General features: G+C 38.2%; 1 protein-coding gene across 1 annotated transcript in view; it reads left to right on the top strand.

Annotated features, from left to right (window-relative positions):
* Window positions 1-28,000, top strand: part of pigg (phosphatidylinositol glycan anchor biosynthesis class G) — a 61,030-nt gene that overhangs the window by 9,098 nt on the left and 23,932 nt on the right. Inside the window, exons 5-9 of the mRNA XM_053323946.1 lie at window positions 5,331-5,469; window positions 9,899-10,111; window positions 16,386-16,603; window positions 16,940-17,224; window positions 26,443-26,843. Of these exons, the coding sequence (XP_053179921.1) occupies window positions 5,331-5,469; window positions 9,899-10,111; window positions 16,386-16,603; window positions 16,940-17,224; window positions 26,443-26,843 (1,256 nt within the window). The remainder of the gene's footprint in view (window positions 1-5,330; window positions 5,470-9,898; window positions 10,112-16,385; window positions 16,604-16,939; window positions 17,225-26,442; window positions 26,844-28,000) is intronic.

The raw sequence follows: 28,000 nt of genomic DNA on the forward strand, positions 1-28,000 counted from the left end.
TCACTTTCATTGTTCTCACTATTGTTACCAGCAGTCGAAGGCACCGTTTTGTAAATCAAAAAAGATTAATAATCTCACTTTACACCACTTGCCCAGCATCAAGAAGCAGACAGGCAAAGTTGGCAACTAACTGTTGATTATTGTGGAACATTTAGCAACTAAAGAGCCAAATATTTCCCTGTCGAGTTAGTGAAGACCAAAGGACAACTTGAAGGAATATTGAAGTGAATATTGGACAAATTAGTCAAAAAGAATGTTAATGTTACTTTGTGTCTGCTGGATGTGTAAATAGGTGACTGTTTGGTAACATGTTAGCCACATCAACAGCTTAATCATTCATTTGGTTGACAGAAAAATGAGTTAGCTATTTTCATAACTGAATAATCACATTTCAAGCAAAATGCCAAATGTTTGCTAGTCCCAGCTACTTAACTGTGAGGATTCGTTGCTTTCTTTGTACAATACTTACACTTACACTATTTCCTGACATTTAATTGACCAAATGATGAAATTGTATAAAGAGGTAAATGAGCACATTAACTGATAATGTGAAATGATTAATTATTGTTGCAGCTCTACATCATCATTATATGACCATGAACACCTTACAAATATATAATATCGTTTAGCTCCATCGTCAAGCTCCATCTTTAAGAAAAAGGAAGAAGTGATTTCATAACCAATATAAGACTGAATATGCTTGTTGTAATAGGTGTATTTAAAGGTGGCCATAGAGTCAGAATCCCAATGTCCAGTGTGAGAGATTTCCAGAGGCAGGGGGCAGATCAGCTGAAGGCTCTTGACCCTATGGTGGTAAAGTGGGCAAGATGGTGCAGAGAGCTGGATGGCAGTAGAGAATCTGACAGTACTCTGGTGCCAGGTTGTGAAAAACCTTAACCCTTTGTAGGTCATACCAAGAAAATGGTATTAAAAAAAAACATTCCCTACCTCTTTGTGGCCATGACAACATAACACATGGGTTTTGTTTTCCTAATTGACCCTAAATTTGATGTCTTACAGACCTCTACCAAACGGTTGAGCTGACTGTTAAGGGTAAAAATTCATTTTAAAGGTGAGAAATAGAATCTTGAACTCTGGAGCTGGAGCTAATGAAGATGCTGAGAGCAGGAGTGATGTGGTCTATAGAAGGAGTTCTGCAGCAGTTCTTTCTGGTGGTGATACGAACTGCTGCAGCCTGGAGCAGTTGAAGTTTATGAAGAGACTTGAGAGGAAGAACGAAAAGGAGAGAGTTACAGCAGTCCAAACGGGATGTAATGAAGGTATAGTTAGGTATAAGTGACGGGCAAAGGCGACTGATACTGTGCACGTAGAACACATTATCATCACATTTTAACATGGCATTATGTGATTGATTCGTATTATACTTACAAAGTACAACAGGAGTTAAAAAAAGTGGGTGCCTACTCAAAATATTTCCAGAACCCTCTCCAATGAAAACACATGAAATTCAAATGAAACACATGCTTTCACTGGCTTGGCTTGTGATTGTCAGCTCAGGTTAATTGGACTGATTTGCTCTCTGCGGCTGGGCACCTGCGCAATTAAATTGTTGCTTGTCAACATCTGCTTCTCGTTATTGAAATTCATCAAGGCCAGAATTGCACTTTAGATTTTCAGCAGCTGTATAATAAACATCTTTTGTCATTTTTTTTTAAGGGTCTTAAATATTACTGTAATAGCTGTAAATGTCATTATATACGGTAGGAAAAAAACCCAAATTAAACAGGCAATCTCCCTTCTGAAGTCATGATCAATGGTTAATATAGTAATGTGATGTTATCAGGGAATTATTTAGCATTAACAGGCTTTTGGGCGGTCATTTAATTACACAGATAATTTGTTAGTTTCCAGCAGCTATTATGTTATCTGTTGCAGCAACCCCCGAGATTTAATAAACTGTTAAGCTTCTCTGTTATCTTTAATTTTGTCTGTGATCAGTGTGCAGGTCTCGTGGCCTTGTTTTCTCTGTGCTTTCTGACAGCTGCGCATGCATATTGTCTTTGCACCGTGAGTGCGTTGTTAATGGGCATTGTCTCGCTGTTATTCAGCTGCGTGGCTTGTATTTAGATTGTCAAGTCATGTCGACACAAGCCCACGATCCCCTTCCTCCTCATCCCCCCCCCCCGCTTCTCCGAAATAGCATAGAGAGAGAGAGAACAGAAGCCACGTGCACGTATCCTTGTAATCTCGACACAGTCTTTGCAAAAGATACAGTAAAGGGTGTTTTTGGAAATGTTGATGCAACATTTCACCACATCCACAAAACTTGTTAATTCTGTCTCGTTATACATCCCGTCTCTCCAGGCTCACCGTGACATCTGTGTGTTGTGGGGCAACGGCAGCATCAGTACGTCCTTTGAATGAAATGTTGTTTGAAAGTCTCGCTTCAGTCACATTAATGAAAGCTGCGTCTGTTCTTCTCTACATCAGCGGTGAGCCCTAAATATAGCACACAGCCCAGAGACGTCCCGCAGGATATCTCAGAAGCCTCCACAAAAAAAAAGAAAGCATGTTTTCTCTGATCAGCACATGCTCTTCACATGTCGGGGTGGAAATGTTACCTTATCTCAGGGTGTTGTGCTCTCGTGAGCCGGCTGTTGTTTTATTCTGCATCTAGAAGTAATAAAAGGAATGACGGTTCCTTCTGAAGCACAGCAGAGGAGAAAAGCATTCAAATGACAGCCCTCAAAGTTTCCTTTTGTAATGTGATGTGAGTGGTGTATTCATGTAAGCTCACATCAGAGGTAAAGACATAATCTACCTGTGGAGCAGACAGACGCAACACTTACCATTAAGACGTGATTGGAAAGCAGGACCTCCTTGTCATTAAGACCTCTGTCAGACCTTGTGATAATGGATAGTGCATGGCCTCAATCTTCTCTTCTGGATGTTTCAGATTTATAGGTTCAGGCCACTTGCTTTCACTGTTGTGCAAAACTTCTTAAACCTGACCTGCAGAGCAAGTGTATCATCTGAGCCATTTATACCATCAAAGAGATAAATGGAATGAAGATTCACTGTTGCATATGTTGGTGCTGTTATATCTTTATTCATTTTTCCTTCTTTTATATGTTATTCTGTCCTAACAGAAAATCTGAATGTAGTTATACCCCCTACCTTTGTTGTTTGATGTACCCTCAATACAGAGACATTTTATCCCTCAGAATCAAAGGCGAAATAAACTGATGGTCTTCATATTAAGCAGCGTATTGTTGAGTTATCAAGGACACTTTCATGTTTCATGTGTTTTTCTCTAGAGACACAGATGTCCTTAAATGACAATCTTAACACCTTGACAGTAAGAAAAACACAATCTAGCAGGTCAGCCAATCACAAAGCTTCAAGTTCTGGGTTTCATATTCAATTAATCCCTGTTGAAAGAACCTCATTAAACAGTTGTATGAAATAACACAAATAACGTAACAGCTCAAATATCTTCACAACACAAGTTGTCCATAGCAATGATAGCAAGCCTGAAAATATCTTCATAAAAAAACATCATTTATATTCATTGATTAAGATCATGAAAATAAAAATCACATTTCTCATTAGAATTTGAATGCCAATACTATCTTAAAATATTACATTTTCCACAGAGAATAAAATAAATTAGAGCCATTTTGGCTGACTTCCGTTTGCGCGTCATTGATGTGTATTGAGAGAACAGTACCTGCGGTCCTCTACTGTCTGGGTTAGGGGCTTGTACAACTCAGTCTATAAGTATGTACAATTTCTAGGCATAGAATACATCAATTTTGCGTTTTCAATGCATGCAATAGATGATTATGTTTATGAGCAGCTTCTAAATTCTAAATATAAAGATCATCACATCAATTTGTAATCCTGTTTTCCTGTTTATTTTCCTCTTCAACAGTTTAGAGTTAATTAGTTGAACTTTCCACATTCACTGTGAGAACCCCAAGGACAACGATGTAAATAAGTCTGATATGTTGTATTTTAGAATGTGTTAGAGTGTTGTCATTAATCCCTTGGCAACTACAGAGGTACTGCACCCCGAGGTGACAGTCTCTGTTATAGAATAGCGATAGCAGAGTAAAAATACTCCACTTAGCTGGGGGTTTTCTGGCTAGTCCACAGAGAATATGAGTGACCATCTGATTCAACATGCTACCTTGTGTATCGATTTAAAAAAAAAAAAAAAAAGGTTTCTTATGAAGTGTGTGAAAAGTCTCCCAGTGTGTGGCTCAGTGGTGTTTAGTACCAGTCTTGAGGTGTTTTTTGGGTCCCTCGTGTCCATTGCCATTTAGAACAAGCATCCAAGAGGTAAAATCTAGGACAGAGGGTATCTTCTGCTCCGTCTGTGCTGGGTGAGTAACAAATATAACGATCAGCTGAACACAAAGGCACAGTTTTGCAAAAAGAAAGTATGATTCAGTGTGATTCATTACTGTAGCTCCATCTCAAAAGTAAACATTTATGCTGACAGTGGCCTTTTCCACACGTCTGTTCAGATAAAGTCATCTTAAATGAAACCAACATTTTATCTGACTTTGCTCCCAAACACAAAAACAGAATTCATCTCAGGAGTTCAGCAGTCATTGTCTGTTCTGTCGTTCAGCCTGTCCATTAATCTGTTTCTGATGGAGTACAAATTCCAGTCTTTAATAATAAATGAATGAATGACTTAGTCTTTGCTCTTTGATTTTTTTTATTTTTCTTTATGTGTAACAAAACTGTGAAACTGAAGAGTCTTTTGAGAGTATAATGTGTGGTAGGATTTGGCTTTTGTTTTGTTAACATCTGTAGTCGTGTATTTAGATCAGCCCACACTGCCATTACTCAGAAGGCATCCCTGTCGAATTCACCATCGATGGCAGGTTCTCGTGAGTCGAGTTGAAAGGGAATCACTTAGGGAAGAAACCGAGCTTGATCAAAGTCTGTCAACAAGCGATTCATCCTGTTTGTTTGCTGCTTTTACGGTATTTTTTTTTTTTTCAAGTCTGGCGATGGAGTGAAACGGTGCCAGGAAGTGTTTGTCATGGCTTCCTTTTTCGAAAGTAATAATTGAATACCTTCATTTTCTGCCTCTATTTAATAACTCCTGTATAATAACATCAAAAACATCTGGTGAAGTAATCAATTAACCTAGCAGCTGTTACTTTATGTCCAAACTGGATTTGTGTGTGTTTTCTTTTTTTCTTTTTTTTCTTCTCGTCATTATGATTGCTGACACAGGAAGCAATCGGTGCGAGGGCTTGAATTATTCACATCCCCGAGCTTTGAGGTTTGCACTCCTGGATCAGCACATATAGTGGGAGTCCATTAACCTTGCTGTTTGCTTCTCTCAGGAGGCAGAGGGATCGTTGCCCTACCTGCTGGTGCTGTGCGGAGACCACGGCATGTCAGAGACCGGCAGCCACGGAGGCTCCTCAGAGCCAGAAGTCAATACACCCCTGGTGCTCATAAGCCCGGCCTTCAAGAGGAAAGGTAAACTCATTACTTAGTCTCTGCTGTCATTTAAGGAGGATTAGAGCCTTCACAGCTGCACTCTGTTAACATATAGACTAACAAACAAGTGTGTAGTCATGTTTAATCCAGTTACTCACCCTGCTGGAGAAGATGTGATTCCTTCATGACTAAAAATTATGAATCAGATAAACAAAACTTGTAAGTAGAATTCGTAAGGGGGACTTTTTTTTTTTTTTCATGTTCAAACATTTATACACATTAATTCTAGTTTGATTTGCAAAAGTGTGTGAATAGAAACTCCTGAGCAGGATTTCAGTGATGCAGTGATGAATGTGGTTGAGGAAGTGCGATCGTGATAATTGCTTCTTTCTCAGCCAAGTCTATTTTTGAGATCTTTTCTCGCATAGATTTTTTTTTCTTATTATTATTTATAGACCGCTCATGTTAATTAATCATTTACAGTTCAGTTGAGTTGTTGCTACAGAATTCGTGGTTTTGCTCGCACTCTGAGCCTCCTGTGGTTACTACAGCTTGAATGATTTGCTTACCAGTTACACTTTCTCCTCTCAAATTGTAAATTTTAAGAGATCACAGACGAGGGAGGAGATAAATGCCAAATTTTGTGTTATCCTCATTGAAATATATTTAAAGCCACTTGAATTAATTCCATCCATGAACTGGTTTTCTGTGTATGAGCAACAGTGTTCACAGTCTGTTATTTACTATAGCTCAGTGCCTCACAATATAAGATAAATACATGCAATAGACATGAAATACAGACACAATATTAGAACATAAAAAAAACTACAATGGCCATTCTGAAAGCCTTGGAAATCATGGTTCAACTCTCCTTAATTCATGTTAAGAAGCTAGTTGTCAAAATATGGTTGCAGGGTCTTTAACCTCCTGCGACCCTGCGTCCTCATATGGGGACATTACATTTTGGGTTTGCTGGACTTTATACTTATTTGTTAACTTTGACCTGTTGTTCTTCTTCGTACGCGTCTTTTTGTGCCACCTAGTGATAGAAAAAGCACATTACATCAATCAGTGTAAAAACGAGATGGCAGGCATCTTGGCCAAGTCAATCAACAACCGACCCCCAGACGAAAATCAAGCAGGTACAAAACCTTATCAAATTTTATGTTTTAAACTTATTCATGCTTATAACATTTGTAGTTTGATATACTATATAATTTTGACTAATTTTAGCAAAAGCACCAAGCTATGACACTGCTAATCAGGAATCGTTTGAGGACATTGGGACTTTATATTATGGTTGGTGCAAAGGGAAGGTGTCAATGTAAGGAAATAGATAGTTTTATACAATGGTGAATTCATTGTGTTATACAGTAAAATAAACCCATTGTCTCCATATGATGACATTATTTTTTTCAAAAAACTACTTCCTGTTCAAAGGCAATACTTTGTTTTTGTACTTAACAGGTCCTACTAATCCCAAATATCTAGAAGAAATTAAAAAAGCATACCAAACAAAAACTCGGGTCCCCCAAAATGAGGTTTTATTTCGTCCATATGAAGCATCAATAACACAAGACAGAAACTTCGTCCCGATACCGCATTTTCAGAATCCAGATCAGAGTGTAATCAGCGGCCTCTTTTGCATAACTGGTTATTTTTAACATAGTGAGAATGGCGGGTCATTAGAAAACCCCTCTGCCTGTTGTTTTCATCCGAGCATGCTGCTGTGCTGAGGTGAAGTGGATCAGAATTCATTACTGGCTTCACTACCAGAGCTTCACTTTTTAATCTGAATGCTCTGTCAGGGAAAGTGATGCATTCGAAGCCCTCTCATATACTGCAAGTTGGCACAACATTTTGTCGACATAGCAGGGAGGACCCCGAGAGGAAATACCACTTTAATTAGGCATAAGAAACCATACAGTTATAGTTGTTTACCTCTCTATCCATTCATTCCTTTGTCTTGTTTTATTTAAGAGGCTGCGATATCAGGCGGTGCAGTTACAACTAAGGAATGCCAATAACAGATGAATAAGGTGATAACTTCCAAGCCTCAGATCTCACTGCAACAGCGGTGCAACTACATGAGCGAGTGATGCATAATGTTTGGATACATTGATGGACACAATTTTAGCATTCTGACGTGAGAGGGTTATTAAAGAGGCGAAGTATAGCACCTCATACACATTTAATTCTTGTGCCACCATCAATTTAAACCTCATCATAACAAACGCTGAGGTAATTGTGATATTTCCTGTTGAGAACATGTTTGCAGATTTCTGTGCCAGCATCAACTCTGAGCTGAAAACACGTGACTCCATACAGACATAATGAGACTTTAAAACTGTGGCTGTGAAACCCATTAGTCTTATTTATGCTCCAGAGATAACATTAGGGAGCTCGATACTGTAACGAGTACGGCATCGTCGTCATGCTGCCCTCTCATCTATGAATCAGCATTCAGCGTGTGTAACCTTTCAACTGAGTTATGACACATCTGTTCTGCCAGAATGTGACTCGCTCTCCTTCTGCGTGAGCCAAACAGTTACAGTACAAAGTGGATTTATTTGTTCTAAATAGGTTTGGATGGATATAACAGCATAGGCATGTGGTCAGCGGTTTAGAAAAGCGAGACGCTTATTCGCTCGCAGGGATCAACATCATAAAATAATTATCAGTGATTTGATTTCACAGTTAATATGGGATTCATATCTGATAAAACTCATAGATTGTCTGCAGGGAAGGGAGGGCGGGGGCGGGGAGGGGGGGGGTTGAAAATACAGCACTTTGAAAAGAAGACTCCATCAACTTTACTCATTAACTGCAGCAACTAAACTCATAACGTAAACATTTTTAGACACTCATTGCTGACTAAGAGATTTAAACCAGCTTGATATACTTGCTAGATTTATGGCATTATGCTGAATAGCAATGAGCTTAATACAGAAACTCCATTGTCTTGTTGCAAATCCGTCTCCTTTTAATATAAAAACGGATAATTCCCCGGCTTATTTCATTGTGTCCAATTACCAAATTAGCTCATAGCTCAGGGGTTTGTCCCAGCCTTTAGTCCACAGCTGTCTCACTTCCCCGCTTATTTATCGATCTCTAACAGAATAAAGACACATTTGAAATTCATTTGCTTTGTGTGTATTATACACCAAGTATGGTTCATAATTGCAGCCCTATAAACTTCACTCACACACACACACGCAGGCAGTTTGGGAAATGACTCCCACTCTCTGCTCACATTCCTCTCTACGGGAAGCCGAGCCTCAACATAAAAAAAAACAAAAACTTTTGACAAGATGCAAGCTTTGAAAAATGAAAACCCGCATTTCTTATGATAATGATTTCATTCATTTTTTTGGTGTTATATTTAGTTGTTTCGCATGTTGTGACAACCTTCCCCACAGTCATACCCGCAAGCATTAATACTAGAGTAATTATGGGAGGGAGGGGGTTGCTTTGTGATGCTTTTGTGCTCCCGTTCAGGCTTTCTTTTGTTAGAATTCAGAGTAAATATTGCACGGATTCTAACCAACAAACAAGATGTCAATATGACACTTCGCCCCAAATAACTGGAGACTATAGAGAGAGGCTCTGTTAATACTTCGTGACGATCCTCCACACGCTTTTGTAATGTTCCAGTGACCGCAGTTTGACTGTCTTGAGGGGAAGAGAAAGAAGGGAGCTATGAGATGCTGTAGCAGCTGCGATTAGAGTGATATGTCCCACTAAAAACTGACTCTACATAATCACCCACTTCCAAATAACAGCGAGGCGTGGGATTTTTCAGCATTGTCAGGTTTATGATTCGAAGAGGAAGACTTCCTTTTACGAATTTGTCTTGACGAACAGTTGTGAAATTCTTTGAGACAACCTCTTTTTGTGCAAGAGGAGAAATCTTCCACAGCAGACAGTATGAAAATTGATCTATTTCCTCGTGTCCATCATAGAAATAGTTTTTGTCCGTGAATCATTTCAGAGTGTGATGGAATAAAATGTGACTTTTTAAAAATTTGAATAACTTAGAATTTGAATAACTGTTTTGCTACCCGCTATCACTGATTGATGTGACACAGTTGTGATTCAACATTTGGCCGCAACTTGAAAGCTTTTCCTTTTTCTTTGTCTTGATGCTGCAGGATTTTTTTTTTTTTTTTTTTTTTAAGGGGGAAAATCATCTGGAGCACGAGGTGCTGCTTTTTAACATTGCAGCATTTGTGGAGAAAACGGAAGGACAACCTGATAGTTGATATATTCAGGATGAACTGATTCCTTTATAGTAATTCACAGAAAATATGTCACAGATTTAGATTTAGACTGAATCACACATCAAATCTAATACACTGCCTTAATAAGAGAGAGGAAAATGCATTTAACTCATTCACTATCTTGTATTGCGGGTGTACCACATCCTCATTGTTAATCATGTTTTTGCTTGTTTTCCCTCTCATGTCAGTGGGAATGGAGAAGCCTGGAGTAGTGGAGCAAGTCGACCTGACCCCGACCCTGGCCCTGGGACTCGGCCTACCCGTATCTCAGAACAGCGTGGGCCGCCTCATCCCGGGTGTCCTGGAGGAAACCTCGCTGCGAGACCAGCTGCGCTTCCTGCATCTCAATGGCCACCAGCTCAGCTGCCTGCTCAAAGACAGCATGCAGGACTACCAGAAAGGTAGGTTGCAAATTCACCGTGTCAAACCTCTGGACTCGTTAAAAGCCCAGAAAGCCAGGACAGGGAGTCTCATCATTATGCGGTATGGTTTCCTGGCTGGTGATTATTATCAGTGGGTACGTTTTTTCATGCACAGCAATGAGACTGTGAAAAGTGGTGAGAAAAGAGTGAAATTTAAGGAATAGTCCATCCTAGCATGAAAATCTGCAATTTTCTCTTCACCTGTATGACAGCCTAGCCGGGCATCGCCAGGTTGTTTTGCAAATGTGGAACCTCTCAGTTCATTTTCTATTTCCATGGAGCGTTATCAACAGACACAGACCAAAAAATAGTCCAGTGAAATAAGTGTATGAAATAGGCGAAGAATCTTGATTCATATTTGATCACCACTGCCTAGTTTGACAGTTTGATCTGAGTTTCATGAGTCTGTTTCGTTGGGCCCTGTAGACCCCCCCCCCCCCCAACTTTATTGACAGTCAAACTCAAACAACGGACAAACCCCCAGATCTGTGGCCTGTCAGTCTTTGTATTAAATGGTTGTGATTGCCCCGTCCAGTTCCAGGCTGGGTGGGATATATGCCAGACACATCTGCCAGAGCAAATGAAACATGAGCTTGGCAGATTTGTTTGGTTCCCAGGCGAATAACCATTTCAATTCTATTGAAGTTGGATCACCAAGCACAAAGCGAGCCAGCCCACATTACTCAGTCCCAGTCCTATTTCTATTAATATGGCCATCTTATTGTAACTGCAAAAACTAACACACAATGTCCAGCCCATGCACCATAATCCAAATGTTTCCCCTTCACAACTTGCTTCAGAATTTCACTGGTACTAATAATTTGTTCAATGTGTGACAGAGGGTTATTACTCTGTACTTGGCACAGAGTAACAGAGCAACAGAGCAACAACGAGTCTGTCATTTGATACTCACCTTCAACTTAATCACTCTTAAAGCCGCTCTAATCAATATTTTTCTATTAGAAATAGGTGGAATGACTCTGTGTAATGTGAAAGGGGGTTGCTCATAGTGTCAAACATATAGAGAATTATTACCTGTCTCTGCAGCTCTCCTCAGAACTGCAGAACATTTTAGCATCTTTCAGCTTATTGTTTTTTTTTATGCCTGCAGTATTTACTGTTTTTGCTCAGTTTAAGTGCTCTCATCCATGTTAGTTTCAGATGCACCCAGGAACTGTTGTCAGAGAAAAAGCTCTGATAAATCTACCCAGTCAAACTGTAGGCAGAGATTTGCTGGAGAACATTTTGACCCCTAAAAAGCCAGCTATTTCCCTTAGGAGGTGGTGGAGGCCAAACCAGAGCTCAAACGAGCTAACATTTGACAAGGTACACAATATATGTCACTGTTGTGTTCAAACCTTGTGGTCAAACTGACTAAACATCAGTTTAAAATGTCTGTTCTGTCCTTTATTATGAGATATAGATAAGATAAGAGATATAAGACATGTTTGTACCTGTAAGTGTTATCACTGGACAAGCTTGCTGTGAGTAGAGTAAGTCCATCTCCTCATTATTCACAACACGTTGTCAACTTAATCAAAGCAGCTTCTAGGAACGTTTAACCTAAAGCAGTCTGATTTAAAATGAGGGTAGAATCATCTTACAAGTTCAAAAGATTCATCGCACACTCATTAACACGGAGATCCTTTGCAAAAAAAAGTATGGATTTTGGAAATTTGGATTTTGACTTATCTCATATGAGAATAAATCCTTTCAAACACAAGGTTTTATTTGATCTACTGGTGACTAAACAGATTAAAACTATTTATGTGCTTGCGGTAAGTAACCTTCCAGGTGTTTCATCTTGCAGTGTTTTTGTAGTTTGAGGTTGTTGCAGACGAATTAAGTTTGCATTTACAGGAAGTAGGGAACTCACTTGAACCCAGCACCAACAGAAAGTGAGTGAGTTCAACAAGTCCGCTCTGTCCCGTCAAGGTTTAAGTGTCAGAGAAATGACTATACAGATTTGCAAGACATGGAGAGTCCCTGTATAAATGACCTTACAACTGTGAAAACTCCACACGGGAGACTCGCAAACAGTCTGCGGCCTGTTGTTAAACATTTGTGCAGTCTTTGTGCAAATGCATGCACATATCCTCACAGAGTTTTGCTCCCTACTTATATCTCGGGGTCACACTGTTTGTCAGAGTTATCCATCTTGCAGCCTCTCCTCCACGCCTCTTATCTGTCTCCCTCTCCGTCTGTCTCTCTGTTGCTGTCCTTCACTTTCACAAACATTTGATACACCAGTGGCAGCAATTACCATTGCTAATGCCTGATCGGGTCCGCAGTAATTTATCTTATCGTTTGGAACAAGGCAGAAGGAGGGGAAGGCTGAGGGAAAACTCTTTGAAAAGCGGTTGGTGCAGATCTATTAGACATGTGGCATTCAATTTAAAGCTCCTTTCCAGTCAAAATGAGTTCTTCTTCTTGTTCCTAGAGTTAAATGTTTTAGCTTCACTGTGCAGAATGGTGTATGTGCAGAGTTTGACACTAAAAGGCTGTTTGCACATTCATCTGCTGAATCATGTGCTGATTTAAAATCCTATTTTAAGGAACGGGCCTACAAGATGCAGGATTTGTGACATCACAAACTAGTTTGAAAACCAATCTTGCTCCAATATTCAACTTACCAAAGTGTGAGACAGCAGTTAAGAAAAGCTTATTTATGGACTCTGGAAGATATTGAACTTTTGTGTGGGAAAAAAAAACATATCAAACACAAATTATTATTCAAAATAGAGTATTTTATATATATCTTAAAAAATGTCTGGAGGCGATCTTTAATCTTTGATAGTCTATTTTGAAAAATGCATTTACTTTTATACTGAATCTGTTTTTATCTGAATGAAATAGTTTTGCTTTTGAAATATGATACATGTGTTGACAGGCCTGCTGCCACAATATTTCATGAGAATTTTCTGAACTAATAAAAAGTTACTGAATGTTTGTTTTTCAAATGGTAATTAGACTGTATGGGTGAAATTATGAGGGAGCTGTCTCACAGGAATGTACTAGATATGAATTAAATATAGTTTAAATTGCAGGTTTTTCAATGACTGAATAATCTATATAACAGACTTGAAAAAAACAAGCTAGACCCATATTTATAAAACAATCAAGAGGAGTAAAACACTTTTTCACTGCGTCTGAGCAATAACATACATTTATCCAAGTACTCCTGTTCATTATGAAGTGTAAGAGCAACTTTCAACTGATCAATGTGGTTCATCATATGTGTGCTGAGAGCAGGAACATCCAATCAGACACAAGGATTTACCCCACAGCTGCCCCACTGTTCACTCTTTTAAAATGTTGTTACAGTAGATTTTACTTCCTGCCAAAACGTGTGCTCTTTTTCAATTAAATTAATTTTATTGGTATTAAATTCTTAATATCTCCAGTAGTAATTAATATGTGAAATACAGCACAAAATTAAATAACATATTCATGATATATAATTAGGGAAGTAAAAGAAAATTGAAATGGAAACGGAAAGAAAGCCGGTGGGAAATAAATCCTGCAGCTGGTGGAGGAGATACATCAACAAAATCATTTAAGGAGAATTTAATATCACACCGCTCCTGATAAACACAAACAAACAGAAATAACAACAACAGAAAACTATACTTTCTGAATTATAATATAATATGTATAATAAATATATATGTACAAAACATACCTCAGAAAGTTTGTGCTCACTTCTAGGATCTACTCTGAAGCAGCAAACTTCACTGTCAGGTATTTTCAAGTCTGACTAAGAACAAAAAGTTTAAATCTAACATCTTATTTATGCTCTAGTCTTTTTAAGTGCATCTGGTTTTATTTCAACACAACGTGCTGAAGACATTAAATCAATGTATGACAGAGACAGACAAATTGTGCACCATGTTTCTTGAAGAACACACAGATGCGTTGAGTGTAAATCTGCCAATTAGCAAATGATACATTCTCAAAAACTTGATTTGAAACAAACGACTTCCTTCCACATTAGAAACTCGCCGCTCTGGCAGCACATTTTCCTCTCTATTTTGGTCTGTGGTTTCCATAGCGATGAGATGAAATGGAAATGATTTCAGCAGACCTACATTTGGATGTGTTGATTTTTTTTTTTTTTTTTTTTAATCTGTCCACTTGGGTAATCACGATGCTGTTACGGAGTAGAATGAAATAGTTGTCACTGCTGGGAAATACGCCTGGGATGATTTTAAGTAGATGCTGCTGCTGGACACCTGTCGGGGTCAGCGATGACTAGGTGTGAAAGAAGTCGCTTGAAAGTAGTCGGTGAAAAGAATCTGAAATAGAAATGTGCTGATTTCAGTATTCACATTTTTTCCCCTTTTTGACAAAAAGTACATCAATCAAACATGACTGAGTAAAGATTGGTAATGCTCAGACACTCAAATTGAATATTTCATGTCCTTTTTTTGTGCAATCTCTGTAAAGTAGCATCAATCACCTGTCTTTGTCCCAAGGTGAGAATAACCTGCTTAACATGAAAGTAACATTTTTAAAGTTCAACTCTTCGACTATTCTCACTCTCTCTCACTCTCTCTCTCTCTCTCTCTCTCCCTCTCTCTCTCTCCACATCTCTCTGCCACAGTATCTGTCTGTCTCCCATGTTTCCATCTTCATATTGTGTTTTTCTTGTGCTTTTAACCTCAGGCATCTTGGAGGGGCCATTAACCAATCCCAGTACTTTTAGACAGATGAAACAAGGCCGGGGCCATCGATATTGTATGATGCATGCCTGTGGCTTAAGGTTCTAATATTTCTACAAACTCATCTGTCTGGCAAAGTCCTAGTCACTATTTATCACCTCTATGCCTATGCTGCTGAGATAGGTGTTATACTGCAAAATATTGTCTTTAGGTGTGTGTGTGTGTGTGTGTGTGTGTGTGTGTGTGTGTGTGTGTGTGTGTGTGTGTGTGTCTGACGTATATTGCAAATCAAATCTTCATATTGCTTTGTCCTTGAACAGACTCCTAAAGCACTGAAGTGAAATGAAAACAAGCATCATTTGCTTTGAGTTAACGTGCGAGTGAGTCATAGCTTGTCATAGTTAAGATCCTGATGAATTACACTTTGCTTTTGTCACAACTAAATGTTTTCGGTTTTTTTTACCACAGGCATATTATCTTCTCAAATTAAGGAACAATTTTGAAAAAAAGGAAATTACAAGATTTAATATGATTTCCAATCATGACACCAGCAGAATGATCGGTGGAGTCATAAATATGATTACTGAACGCTCATTCATAAGAAACACGAGCACTTACCTCAAGCCTATATTTCTTTAGGGTGAAACACAGGAGTGTCCACTATCTCATTCACATTTCCCACACTTCAATGACACAAAAATGCACTTATAAAGACTATTCACTTAAATGGGAAAGTGCATTTGTTCCACCTGCAGCATGTCTATTTTATGTTTCTTAAATATGTCACAATATGATGACAGATTGTTGACATCTATAAGAAAATAAAGCTGTCAGTTAACAACTGTGCTTCCTTTCATACTGGGGATATTTAAATCATTTTGGAATTAGGGGTTGATGTTACATAATTGAAAAGATCAGATTGTGTGGCTTCATAAATAAGTTTAATTGGTGCAACATATGGCTGCAGAGAATGTGAGATAAATAAACCGGGTAAAATTGATGTGATGCCGCATCATGAGACCTGTAAGGGCTGAATAAATGAGATGCTGAAATGTCCTCCTCATTTTGACAAATTTTATGATTCGAATAGCTGCTTCACTTCCAATAAGGGTATAACACAGTAACACCAAGTATTTGAATAAGTGCAAATAAGCATTAATGTCAAGTAAATCTTCATTAATTGTCACTTTTAGCAACACTCCACCAATTTCACACAAGATTGTTCGTCATGGTGCTGCTCAGTCTGTAAAAATGTTTGCATAATGTCTTCCGTAGCTCTGGAGGAGTTTTTTGAAAGTGTGAGAAACTAAACCAGATGTCATCAGGGTCACTTCAGCTCGGGTTTAGAGATTTTAAATATACATCAGACAGTCTGTGTTACAAACCGGAGGTGTAGAGTGTGACAGATGTGGGCAGGAAAGGTCTAATGAAAGATGGCATTGTTGAAGTCATGACTCATAGGGGCTAAAAGCCAGTATATCATGGCCACCCCTGCTTCAATTTTTACTTTTTCTAGTCCCTCAACTTTATGGATGTACAACAACAAATCAATAGCATGCCTCACCTCACCGTACCTCTTTTCTCTGATCCAGAGGTGGGCTTTGAGCAGTTCCGTGTGGCAGAAAAGGCTCATGGGAGCTGGATGAAGCTCTACCTGGAGGGCAACACCTCAGAGACGCTGACCAATATGGGCAAAAAGGTCCTGAAGCAGTACCTGGAGGCCCTGGCTGCCATGAGCTCGGCCCTCAGCAAACAACTGGGCAAGTACGACATGTACTCCATGATCGCAGGCATGGTGTTTGTGTTCCAGGTGAGTACAGTAGTAGTATAGTATGTAGTATAGTGTGTGTGTGTGTGTGTGTGTGTGTGTATACACTCTGAAGATTTGTAGATTAGTGCAGCAGCTAGAGGTGTTACGTTTGGCTCTGCTGTGTAGGGACAAAATAAAAAATGATCTAAAAAAGAACAGTCCTCTTTTGAGTATACTATGTTTTGATGGAGTAATTTCCTGTCAATCTGCCAAAATAAATGTGTCCACTGTTCAGTTTGTGTGGTTGTATCAAAACCAAAAGGTGATCAAAGTTCATTAACACTTTTTCTCTCCTTCTCTCTCTTCTCCCTCCCTTCCTCTTGGTTGTCCTTTAAGCTGCTGTTGGTCTTACTGCTGGCTATGCCAGAAGCTCTCAGCGGTGCAGCATCAGTGGATCTCCCAGTCTTCCCAGCCCTGCTCTCCCTGCCTTTCTATCTCTTGTGCCTGCTGCTCGCCTCAGTGCACGTCTTGGTGTGCACATCTGCTGAGAGCTCCTGTTACTTCTGCAGCCTCTCCTGGGGTCTCGTGTTCATTGCTATAGCCTTCTCCTCAGCAATGTTTTGTATCCTGGTTTCTATGGCAACAAGACGTCTCCCCCTGGGACCAAAGATTCATGGGAAGGTGAGTTTTGCACTTTGTTAGTTGAGCACCCAAACACAGGTAAAGAGTGTAACAGATGTTTATCCTCACTTTGCCCAATTATGAAACCTCACTTGTTGAAGAGTTCAGCTAGTCTCTCATAGATTCACCCTAAAGAATATTAAAGGTACAAGAGAGGAAAAGGATTAATGTTTATGAATCTAACTTCCTCTGGATAGAAAACGTTCTCACTGCATTTAGATGATAGATTTTCATGCTTACATTTTAAGTGTTCGTTTCTTGCGAGTAGAGAAACGAACCTTCGAGACATCACAATTTATTTTAGAGAAAATTTACTAAAAGTCCTGAGGCTCAGGAGAGGATGGCGTGCCCTTCTCTATTGTACACACACTTTATGAGTTAGCAATGTTAGCAAAATATTTACTAATGCAGCTTTAAATCACTTGAATGTTCCTATAAGGCAAAATGGTACCCAAGAGACTTTAGGCACTATATCTATGAATCAGTGCTTGGCTGTATGCACACACTGACACTTGTTTTTAAGACATTAGAGAAGATTACAAAATGTCTCGTTAATTACCCCTTAATTATAGTAGCTCACTGGAAAGTGGTAGGATATATTTTTAATGCTGTCATCATTAGTGCAGTGATAAACCTTTATAGAAATCAAAACATGATACAGGTTATATAGCCTATATGATATAGAGTCTTTCATTAATCAGTGCAGTTACAGTCAAGCAAATCAGACAGTATTTCCAAAGCTTCAGAGTTGAACTGTTGATGCCAACAATACAACAAAGGTAACACGACTTTGTCACAGAGGCTACTTCAATCTGTTCTGCTGCAGGTTTTACTCTAGAAGTCAATGGCTCTCATGATTTTCACTTTTCTGCACCGCTATGCTAAAATGATGAACGTAATTCATCACTTTAAATGGCATATGTGTTGTATTATTTTTGAACACGGCTTCATAACCCTGCAATCATTGCACTCACATCTGAAACATTTCCATTTCACCACGATCGAATGTGTAGAGATCATTATTTGTTTGTGTGTGTGGAGCTGAATGATGCCATCAACTCTGCAAAATAGAAAGTTTTGTTTTTGCCTCTTTATTGCTTCACGACCTTGTGGCCTGAATGAAGAAGAGAGAAAAAAAGTTTTGATCAAATTTGGCTATCACCCTCAATATAAAATGATGTTTGGAAAAAGTGTAATAAAAGTGTTGGTAAACATGAAGTTTTAAATGAGTTTGTGCAGTGTTAAGACTCTGCCAGATGTAGTTTTGAAAACAGCGGGAATTAATGACCTCTGGAAATACAACTGGCTTGAACAGAATGGACAGAATGAGAGTCTGACTGCCAAACTGGCGGTATAAAAAATACATTCATTCATTTACACTTGTATTACCCTTGAATTGAATGGGAATAAAGTGATGAAGTATTACAAACATGTCATGGAAACACTGCTGGAAAGTTAAGTAATATTATATGAATGCCAGATCTGAGCATATGTCAATTGTAAGAGAAATTGTCTGTATATTAATGTGAGTTTGATATATGAGAATTAGAATGAACAGGGATCCAAATATGCAAAACGGTGTGACCACAACTGCCAAAAGACTCAATACACCAAAAGACAGGTGAGGACAAACAACTGTAGCAGTGATAGATGTAAACTAACAGACAATATGAAGAGGGGGTTAGAAATAACAGTTAATGGTCCACTGTTGCGGCCATGTTTTGATGGTTATTTTAAGTTTATTTCCTCGTGTTTCCATGACAATTTGAAATTAACTTCAGCACATAAAACTAATTGCTTCCAGTATTTAGTTTGCTCTCCTAAATGTGACCTATCAGTCAGCATTATTCTGAAGATGCAAGGCTTCAGTCTTTAGTTTAAATTGGTCTAAAAAATGACTCCTCTGTACTGCTGCACCTCTCCGCTCATTATAATTTTAACTGTAAAGGTTACATCCCCTTTCCCCTCTGGGAACTTGAAAAAGTGCTGATATAGCGAAAAGTCTAAAGCAAATTCAGTCAGGGAATAAACTTCAAAATCTTCACACTGGAGCATGTGGGAGAAATATACTTCAGATGTTTCTGTGACTCAGGCTTACTTGAAAGTAAGAAGTTGGAAGCGTCAGGAAAATGTGTGCATAGTATACTAGGCACGTGATGGGAGAGTTGTAGTGTGTGAAGTGTATCTCCACATCCAGTTGTACATTGTGAAACCAGACTTTGGCTAAAAAAAATAGTCCAAAAGAGCCAGAAAGTGACATTGTGGATGATTTATACTTCATCACTGCAGCTCAGAATAACACACGACCACAGTGAAATGATAACTGGGAATAAAAACAAAAGCTTGTTTTTTACTAGACAAAGAATCCACACACTGTTAATTGGCTCCCATGATTATAAATGCAACATTTGGTCAGATAAACCTCAGACATTAACTACTTTTCCTCTCTTTGCTTTGTTAGCAGAAACCATCTGGCAATATTTCTTACATTAACATTTTTATATGACATATAAAGAACAGTTTCTTCATTATGCAACTAAAAAAATAAAATATTCACTCTATACTCTAGTCTAGTCATATATCATGATTCATACCTGTATTTTAAGCTTAAGCCTACTTTCAATATTTGGAAATGATTTCATGTGTTTCTACATCTTCTTACTCTGTTGTATGATCACAAGCTGTCGTTTACATATATCATATCACATGTACTTTATTCATGGTTCTGATGATGTCGCTTGTAATTAACAACCCCATCTCTTTCAAGCTTCTCAGTACAGTTTATCTGGACCATTGCTAGATTCAGTGAAGTCAGATAAGAAAAGCATATCATGAGTATGTTGAACTTGCTTTGTAGTACAGGCCCCTGGATAATTAAATGCAGGTAAATAATAATAACATTAATAATAACTGGCAAAAAAATCAAATAATTATAGAAACATCCAGGATTTACATGCAGAAAGTGCTTCAATTTAATGATGTGCTTTACTGTCTTTTTCTGTACAATGCTTGAAGAGGATAAAAGCCATAAAAGCCCCAAAACATTATGCATAATAAACTGGGTTGCTGTTATCTGTCCTGTAAAAGCTATAACTTTTGTTCATTTAGTCCATATTTAAAACAGGCTTTTCTACTTCTACTCCTTTCTACTTTGATTACTAGTTGATGTTTAAATCCATTTTAAAATTACTTTAAAAGCAATACATCGATTTTTTCCCCCCTATGCCATTATTATACTCATAACTCCTCGCTGTGATATATCATGTCATGTTTTATTTATATCTTATGACTTCCAAAAAATGGTGATAAAGCATTTACAATCATGGCCCATCATCGTGGCCAGAATCTTTATCTCTGTAATAACCTGTGAGAGGAAATACAATTAATTGACTCTGCGTCCTCTAAGTCATGACTGACAAGCTCATTTTGATCTCAAGATTAGATAAGGAACCTGTTATGTTGTTATCCTATATTAGAATTGCCCATAAGATTTTTGCAGATTTGTCTAACTGGATAAAAAAAACAAAAAACATCTGCTTTTGCCAATTTGGTGAGGTTTTAGATACAGTTCAAGTTACTGAAGAGCATCAAAATATATAGATTGAATTACTATTAAGGGGTAGAAATTAGGAAAATAGAATGGAAGAATGGAAGAACAAAACCTCAAGTCAGATGTACAGTGTTGTTATATTATAGAATCATTTGAATCAGTCTTGGATCTGAATGCAAAGCTGCGCCTGGTTTACCTTGACAAATTACTGCATTATGGGAGGCATCCAAAACTTTTATTAGAGGTATCCTGATTAGTTTCGAGTGTGTTAGATTAAGGTTATAAAACTGGAAGATTAAACACACTTACTAACTTGCCACTTGAGTGAAAATGTGATTAGAATTCCAGTTGAATACATTTTAATAACCTAAAGGTGACTATACCTTATTAGAAGTAGCTGGAGTTGACAAGTCGAGGAATATTAAAAAAGAGAAATTGAAGAAAACAGAAATGCCAAATGTAAAATACCAGAAATATTAAAAATGGAATAAGACTCCCTGAACAAATGTCTCTCATGATTCTTGTAAGGCGTCTACTTAAGCCTGGGAACAATATAAGAGTTTAATAAGCTTTCTTTTTTTGCCTGAGTGAAAATATCTATATTTCAAAAGCGAATTATAGTCACCCCTCTGTAATAGGACTCTATTACAGAGGGGTGAACTGAAATGATGGAAAGTCAGGTTCAGTGGCCTGTCGGTAGAATATGATAAATCATATACATGTACTAGACTCAAGAATGGCTGAAGTGTTTCAAGAGGTATTGCAACAGACTTTCCAGTTTCATAGTGCTTTCTCCTAAAATAACTGAAATTGGCACAGATGCAAAAACAGTGCCGTCAATAATTTGAGGCAAAATGTTGCGTTTTAGATTGAAATGTTGTCATGTTATCATTTCGCTGTGTACTTCAACATGATGCAGAGACAGCCTTTGACTGGGCAGATAAGCAATATACTATTTTCAGCATATTAGGCTTCAGGTAATGATTGTGGACCTCTATACTGTAAGACGTGAGTAGGGAAGGTAGTCACTGTTTAAATGATGATACTTTTGTTTGTTTCTCTTTATTATATAAAAAACAGTTTCTGTTGGGTCTTCTGCTGTGGTTATTCTCTGTAATTTGATAAATGCTATCTTGAGTCAGATATTTGGAGTATATTTCTAAAGCATGCAAACTGTAATTTGGAAAAAAGATGAGTGAAATGAATTCTATATGAATTCAAATGCTTCCTAAATATTTGTACTCATCTGCTTTAAACCAATATACCAAACACAGTTAAGTATGTAGAAGATTTACTCAGTGGATGAAAACATGAGGAATTGTTGATTTTGAGATCTCACAATTGGCCGACCATTGTCCGCTATAGGAGAGAGACACTTGAGCAAAAATCAGTAGAGCTGAAAGAATCATACAGATCTCTTTGGGCCATATGATTTATCTCAGTAACAAAGTTTTAATCATAAAGGTTATCAATCATCTTCTTAGTAATGGATGGGTGACTGTAAGTTTTGTGTATAGAATGAACAAGGAGTCCCTTCTTAACCAAAGACCAGCTTCAGCTCTGAAATAACTGAATAGAACAGACAGCTATGTTTAGTAACCTATAGCATATTTAATCTGAGACACATTCATAAAAGTTTGGAAACAAAAATGAGGATTGTGAGAGAGAGTTATAAAAACTAGCCAGACACTGATAATGTATGAAAATACATGCAACCTAGAAGTTGCATATTCTAAATTTTCCAACTTTGAGTGATAGTTTTTCTCTTTCTGTTTTCTCGGAGCAGAACCGCCAGAACTGAATATTTAATGTCACAGCATGTTGTATAAAGTATATGTGTAGAAAGCTGGCCACAGTAATAGATTATACTTTTGTGAGAGAAAACATGTATAAAACATCCCAGTCCTGCTTTCCAACAGTGTACCGATACTGTAGCCTGAAGGTACTGTATGTGCAAGCTAAACCTTCCTTTGTCATCAAGATGAACACAGTCTATGATGCATGACTTTATTTGTTGGTTGTTTGTCTGACTAAAATATTGCATCTCAACAAAGAGGTTGGCTGAAGCTCATTTTAACTTGTTTGGCATTACAGTGTGAGTTGGCAACGTGCTGACACCACTGAACAAAATCATTTGCACAAATGTATTTAATTGGACAGACACCAATCTATATCACGTCAGTGAATTATCCATCAGCCGCTGACCGCAATTTATGACTCAGAGCTCATGGTCACTGTCTGCTGCACCATTGCAAACAATGCCCTCAGTACATGAAGTAGTATAGCATATTGACTGAATCTTATATATTTACAGAAAGTACTGCAAACATCAGTCTAGGTGGTGCGTCATAGAGTAGATTTGGGTGTAAAAGGCATATTTTCTCTTTTTGAACCCTTTCTGAGTTTGAAATGATCTGTGTGTAATAATAGAGTACATATAAGTGGTTTTTCATTATGAATTACTGTACATGGATCATTAAATGAGTGGATAGGGTTCAGGGATGGGTATTCTTAGGATTTTAAACTACTATTATTGAAACTCGTTATTGTCTTTGTTCGGTTCTTTATCTTTTTTTTATTACTCTAACAATTGCTTTTAAGAAATATATTATTTTAAAAATGAATACATTCAGAACAGAATTGGAAATGATTTGAATTTAATATAACTTTATATAAAAACCATTAAAATATTGTTTCTAGAGCAGCAAGAGTAATGTTTACCTCAGAAAGTATCAATATAAATTCAATAATATCTCACTGGAAATAAATCTAACATGTCAATAAAATAAATATTTCTGACATCAAAATACTGAGTGAAGTTAAGAAAGAGTGAAGAACAGAGACATCAGTCAGTATCAGTCCTTCATCCTGTCCTCTGTCCACCTCCCTCTGCTGCTGATGTGATTCACTGCCTGCAGGTAGGCTCTGAATAACAGACAGACAGCACTGAGAGGCTTGAAGGTCAGTGGAGCATCTCCGATATCTCTCCAAAGATTCTTTTGCATTTCTTTTCACTAACAAAATGTACTCCAAGAATACATTTGAAAATCACTTTAACAGTGATATGTGTTGTGGTTAAGAGATTGATATCAGTTGAACTTGAAAAACAAAAAAGGAAAATTTAGAAGAAAAAAAAGGAGTATTTTGTTCTTTATGTTGAAGTCACATCACCTCTGAAACATTGAGCAGGTAAACTGTTAAAAAGACGCCAATATAATGCTCTCACTTTGCTGGACTGACTTCAAACGATCTTTGCTTTGGTGATTTCCTGTTTCCGAAAAAAACCTGAGCTTCCTGCACATCAATGCAGAAAGTTTTTCACCTAAAATAGACAACTTGAAAGTCTGGGTTCATGGCTACAATCCTGAGGTGGTTGAGAATGTCCACGTCCTACTCTGAAGTACTCCTGCTATCTGTTTAGGCAGGATAGGTCCATCGCAATACTGTTTGACTTCTTAGTTCTTAACATCAAGCTATCATATAGCGACTCATTGTCACTGGGTGGTTATCTCCCCCCTCCACCACCAGTATGTACTCTAGCAGCCTTGAGCATCACCCTGGCCTGCTTTACTATATCGGAGCTCGTCCTGTAAGGTGACCTAAACTGGGACACGCTCACGCCACCTGACACTATACTATAGCAACATGACTTTCTAAATCTCCATCAAATCACATCCCTTCCTACTAAATATGACCCCAAAAACCCTATTAAGAGCACTTTGATTCACAAACTCCCTGCTTATGTACCAGTCTGGTGTGTTCTGCAATCATATTAGCGACTGCTGTTTTATTGCCTGTGTTGGAATAAACTGCTCTGCCAAACAGCCTGTTCGGATCAGCTGTAAATGAATCCTAAAAAAAAAAACTTTCAACACCCAAGCCTTTTTACATGTCGTGGCAAATGTGGAATGTTTTAGAGTCAGCGTGATCCCTTTTGTAAATGACATGGGATTTATTTCGTGACTTATTTGGTGCCATTGTTAACAAGCACGCCCCTGGCAAGAAAATAAATCGACTCAGTCCTCGGTTTGGCCGTAAGCTCGCAGTGTTCCTTTAGAAACGACGCTCCCTGGTGTAAGGTGCAGCAGTCTAGATCCCCTGCAGACTGTATTGTGTTTAGGCAAATAAAAAATAAGGCCATGCAAGCCGCTCGAAAGGTCAAACCCAGCTATTTTAAAGAACAATTCTCCCTCTATAGCTCTGACCCAGAAAGACAGTGAGAGATCTTGAAAATATACCTTCCACTTAACTGCCCTTGTCACATGAAGTCAGTGTAAAGGAACATCAGGATTCTTTTTAAACACATTATTATACATGGAAGAAAATAAGTTCTGAAAACCTGACAGGGCTGTTAACTTTGAAGTACTGAATTGTGGAAATAGAACTGATTTTTTGGGCGGGCTTGATATGGTGGCTCATTGACATAAGAGTCATACGAGAATAACTACTCACTTAACTCTATATAAGAAGGAGAGTGTCTCAGCACGACAAAAATGTATAGAAAGCCCCTCTTGGTCTGTCCCGCCTACCCGTTCTTCTCCCCATATTCTGCTGAAAGTTTCCTCAACTAATACCAAATTGTGTCCGTCGTCATTTCTGCAGCCAACGACTGGAACAATCTACATAAAACACTAAAACTGGACAATTTTATCCCCACATCAGCTATCAAGGACTCTATTATGGACATTCTCACTAACACATGCAGCTGTTTCCCAACCCACTAATGTTCCCTAACCCTCATCTGTCTGCTGCTTACTGTTGTCCTGTGTATATTCTCGCTCTCTTGCTGCTTTTGTTTTATTTGCCTGTTTGTCTTACTGCTTGTGTATGCAACTTTTGTTCTGTTGTTATATGGCCTGATACTTCTGTCTGCTAAATCCCTGCCTACCTGTGTGCTGGACTGCATATCATTTATGTAATGCTTGTAGTGGTTGTTTTGGAAATGTTTGGATGTGGCTGCTGTCTTTTTAGACCCTAACCCCTTCCCTTACAAGGATTAATATACATTACAGACTAAGCTAAACTGTCAGTCTTCACTATTAGCCTAACCAGTTTGCTGTGGTTGCGTAATATACTGGCGGTGGATGAGAGACTGTGGTCAAAGTGAGCCCACACTTTTGAACATTTTGCCCTGTCAGCCATGACGCAACATCAAACGTAATTGCCTGACATCAGCAGCTTTGGCATCATTAGAGGACAGTTAGGATTTGAAAATGCCAACTATGTTTAAATGAATGAACTTTATATAAATACCAATAGCACTGTTTACCCAGGAGCTTATCAGTATTTCAATATTGACCAGTCAGGAACCAGTACCAATTCAGTACCAGTTATTGATACCCATGCCTAATACGGTTGCATAGGATTTTTCAATATTGAGATGAACAATAAAATAATAACTGCTAATGGATTTGCAGCACAGAGTTGGGCAAAGTGAAAATGTCTATTGTGTGGTTGGTTATTATTAACCTAGTCCAATATTTGAAACAAAACAGGTCAAAAGTAAAGATACAGAACACAATTGATTTGTAGAAATGCCAAAAAATGAAAAACAGCTATGCTAAAATAAAATAATGATAAATAATGATTTAAATAAAACTGTGGGGGGTGTATTGTACTCATTGCTGTAAATGTTCCTGTTTTAATTTTCTCTTGTTCCCTTTCATAGTCTCCATTGATGAGCAGCAGCAGTGAGTGGTCTCTGTCAGAGTTGGATGTTTTGCTGTTGGCTGGAACGATCGGACACACTCTCAGCTTGGCGGCCAGCAGCTTTGTAGAGGAAGAGCATCAAACCTGGTACTTTCTGCTCAACACCCTCTGCCTCGCCGTCTTCCAGGATGTCTGTCGCAAATACTTCAGAGAGCAGAGCTCTGGAGATGAAGAGGAGCATATCCTCCTTTCCAAAGATTGTCATCCCCCTGCCTACCCTAAGGCAGAGATTTGCTCTGAGAAGTGGCTAGCTTTAGCTACGCCGCCTTTCACTTTGGTCTGCTGTCGGCTGCTGCGCTCCCTCAACCAGACTGGCGTCCAGTGGGCTCATCTTCCTGATGTGGGACACTGGCTTAACAGGTTGGGCTGACCAATATTCTAAATTTAAGTGTTATATACAGCGGTAAACAGAGCTAAATCAAACAAACATAACAAGTTCTTAAACTGTGGAACTGTGAGACAACCAATGTTAGATACTGTAAATACATTTCAGTTTTAAATAACTGCTCCTATAAAAAGTTACAGAAAAAGATTAAAGACATTAAAGTTGCAGCACCAATACATTTGCAATTTCATAGTTTTGAGATTTTCATCACATTTTCATATATCAGCAGTTTTATTTCAACTCCTTCTTAACTCTTAGCATGTTGGCTGGAACTGCTGCCCGATTAGCAAACTAGCCCCTATAAGCAAGACAAGCTACAATACCAAAGTCACTCTGAATCAGCCATCTTAACTCCTGTAAACAAAGTAAACCTGCAATCATTAATTATTGTTGGCCACTTAAGGTTAGCCGGACAAGCTGGTAACCACAACACTGAAATGATCTCATATATAAAGTTGATGTGGTGAACATGTTAGCAAATATTTGCCTATTTACACATCCAACAGACATGCAGAGAGCAACATTATCATTACTGTGGAGCTTTGTGTCTTTCCATCTGATGAATTTAAGTCCAGTTGAGCTTTTTTGTTTAACTTTGATTGCTCTAACTTCTGAGAGAATACCTAGCTAATTTATGTCCATCAGGTAGTTGTTAACTTTATGTGTTTGGTTGCTAGGAAGGTGTTTATCACTGAAAACCTAAACCTAACCCTACCCTGGAAATAATACTGAGTAGAGTGTTAAGAGTGCTACCATAAAACCAAAACAATAAGCTTAAAGACACATAAATGCTCCGTAGCGCTGAGAACTGACTGGTCAGGGGATAATTATTCATGTTTGATGCCTTTCACGTTACACATTATCATCTGGACAATTACACATACATTAAGCTTTCACACAGCAGGCTGGAGATTCCTAGCAGCATTATGATTCCTAAGATGTTCCCACTGGAAGAGACGAGGCAGTCTGTGAATATCAAGAAGAAAGAGTGGTGTGTTTCTCTCTTTTTGCCATTGGAGTTGGACATACAGAGTGATTATATTGAAGTTCAGAAGTTTATCTAAAAGTTGAATTTCATATAAAATATATTTAATGCATGCATGAATCAGTTTTACTGGAGTGTCTGAATGCC

The sequence above is a fragment of the Scomber japonicus genome, chromosome 8 (genome assembly GCF_027409825.1).
Source record: "Scomber japonicus isolate fScoJap1 chromosome 8, fScoJap1.pri, whole genome shotgun sequence".
Lineage (NCBI taxonomy): Eukaryota > Metazoa > Chordata > Actinopteri > Scombriformes > Scombridae > Scomber > Scomber japonicus.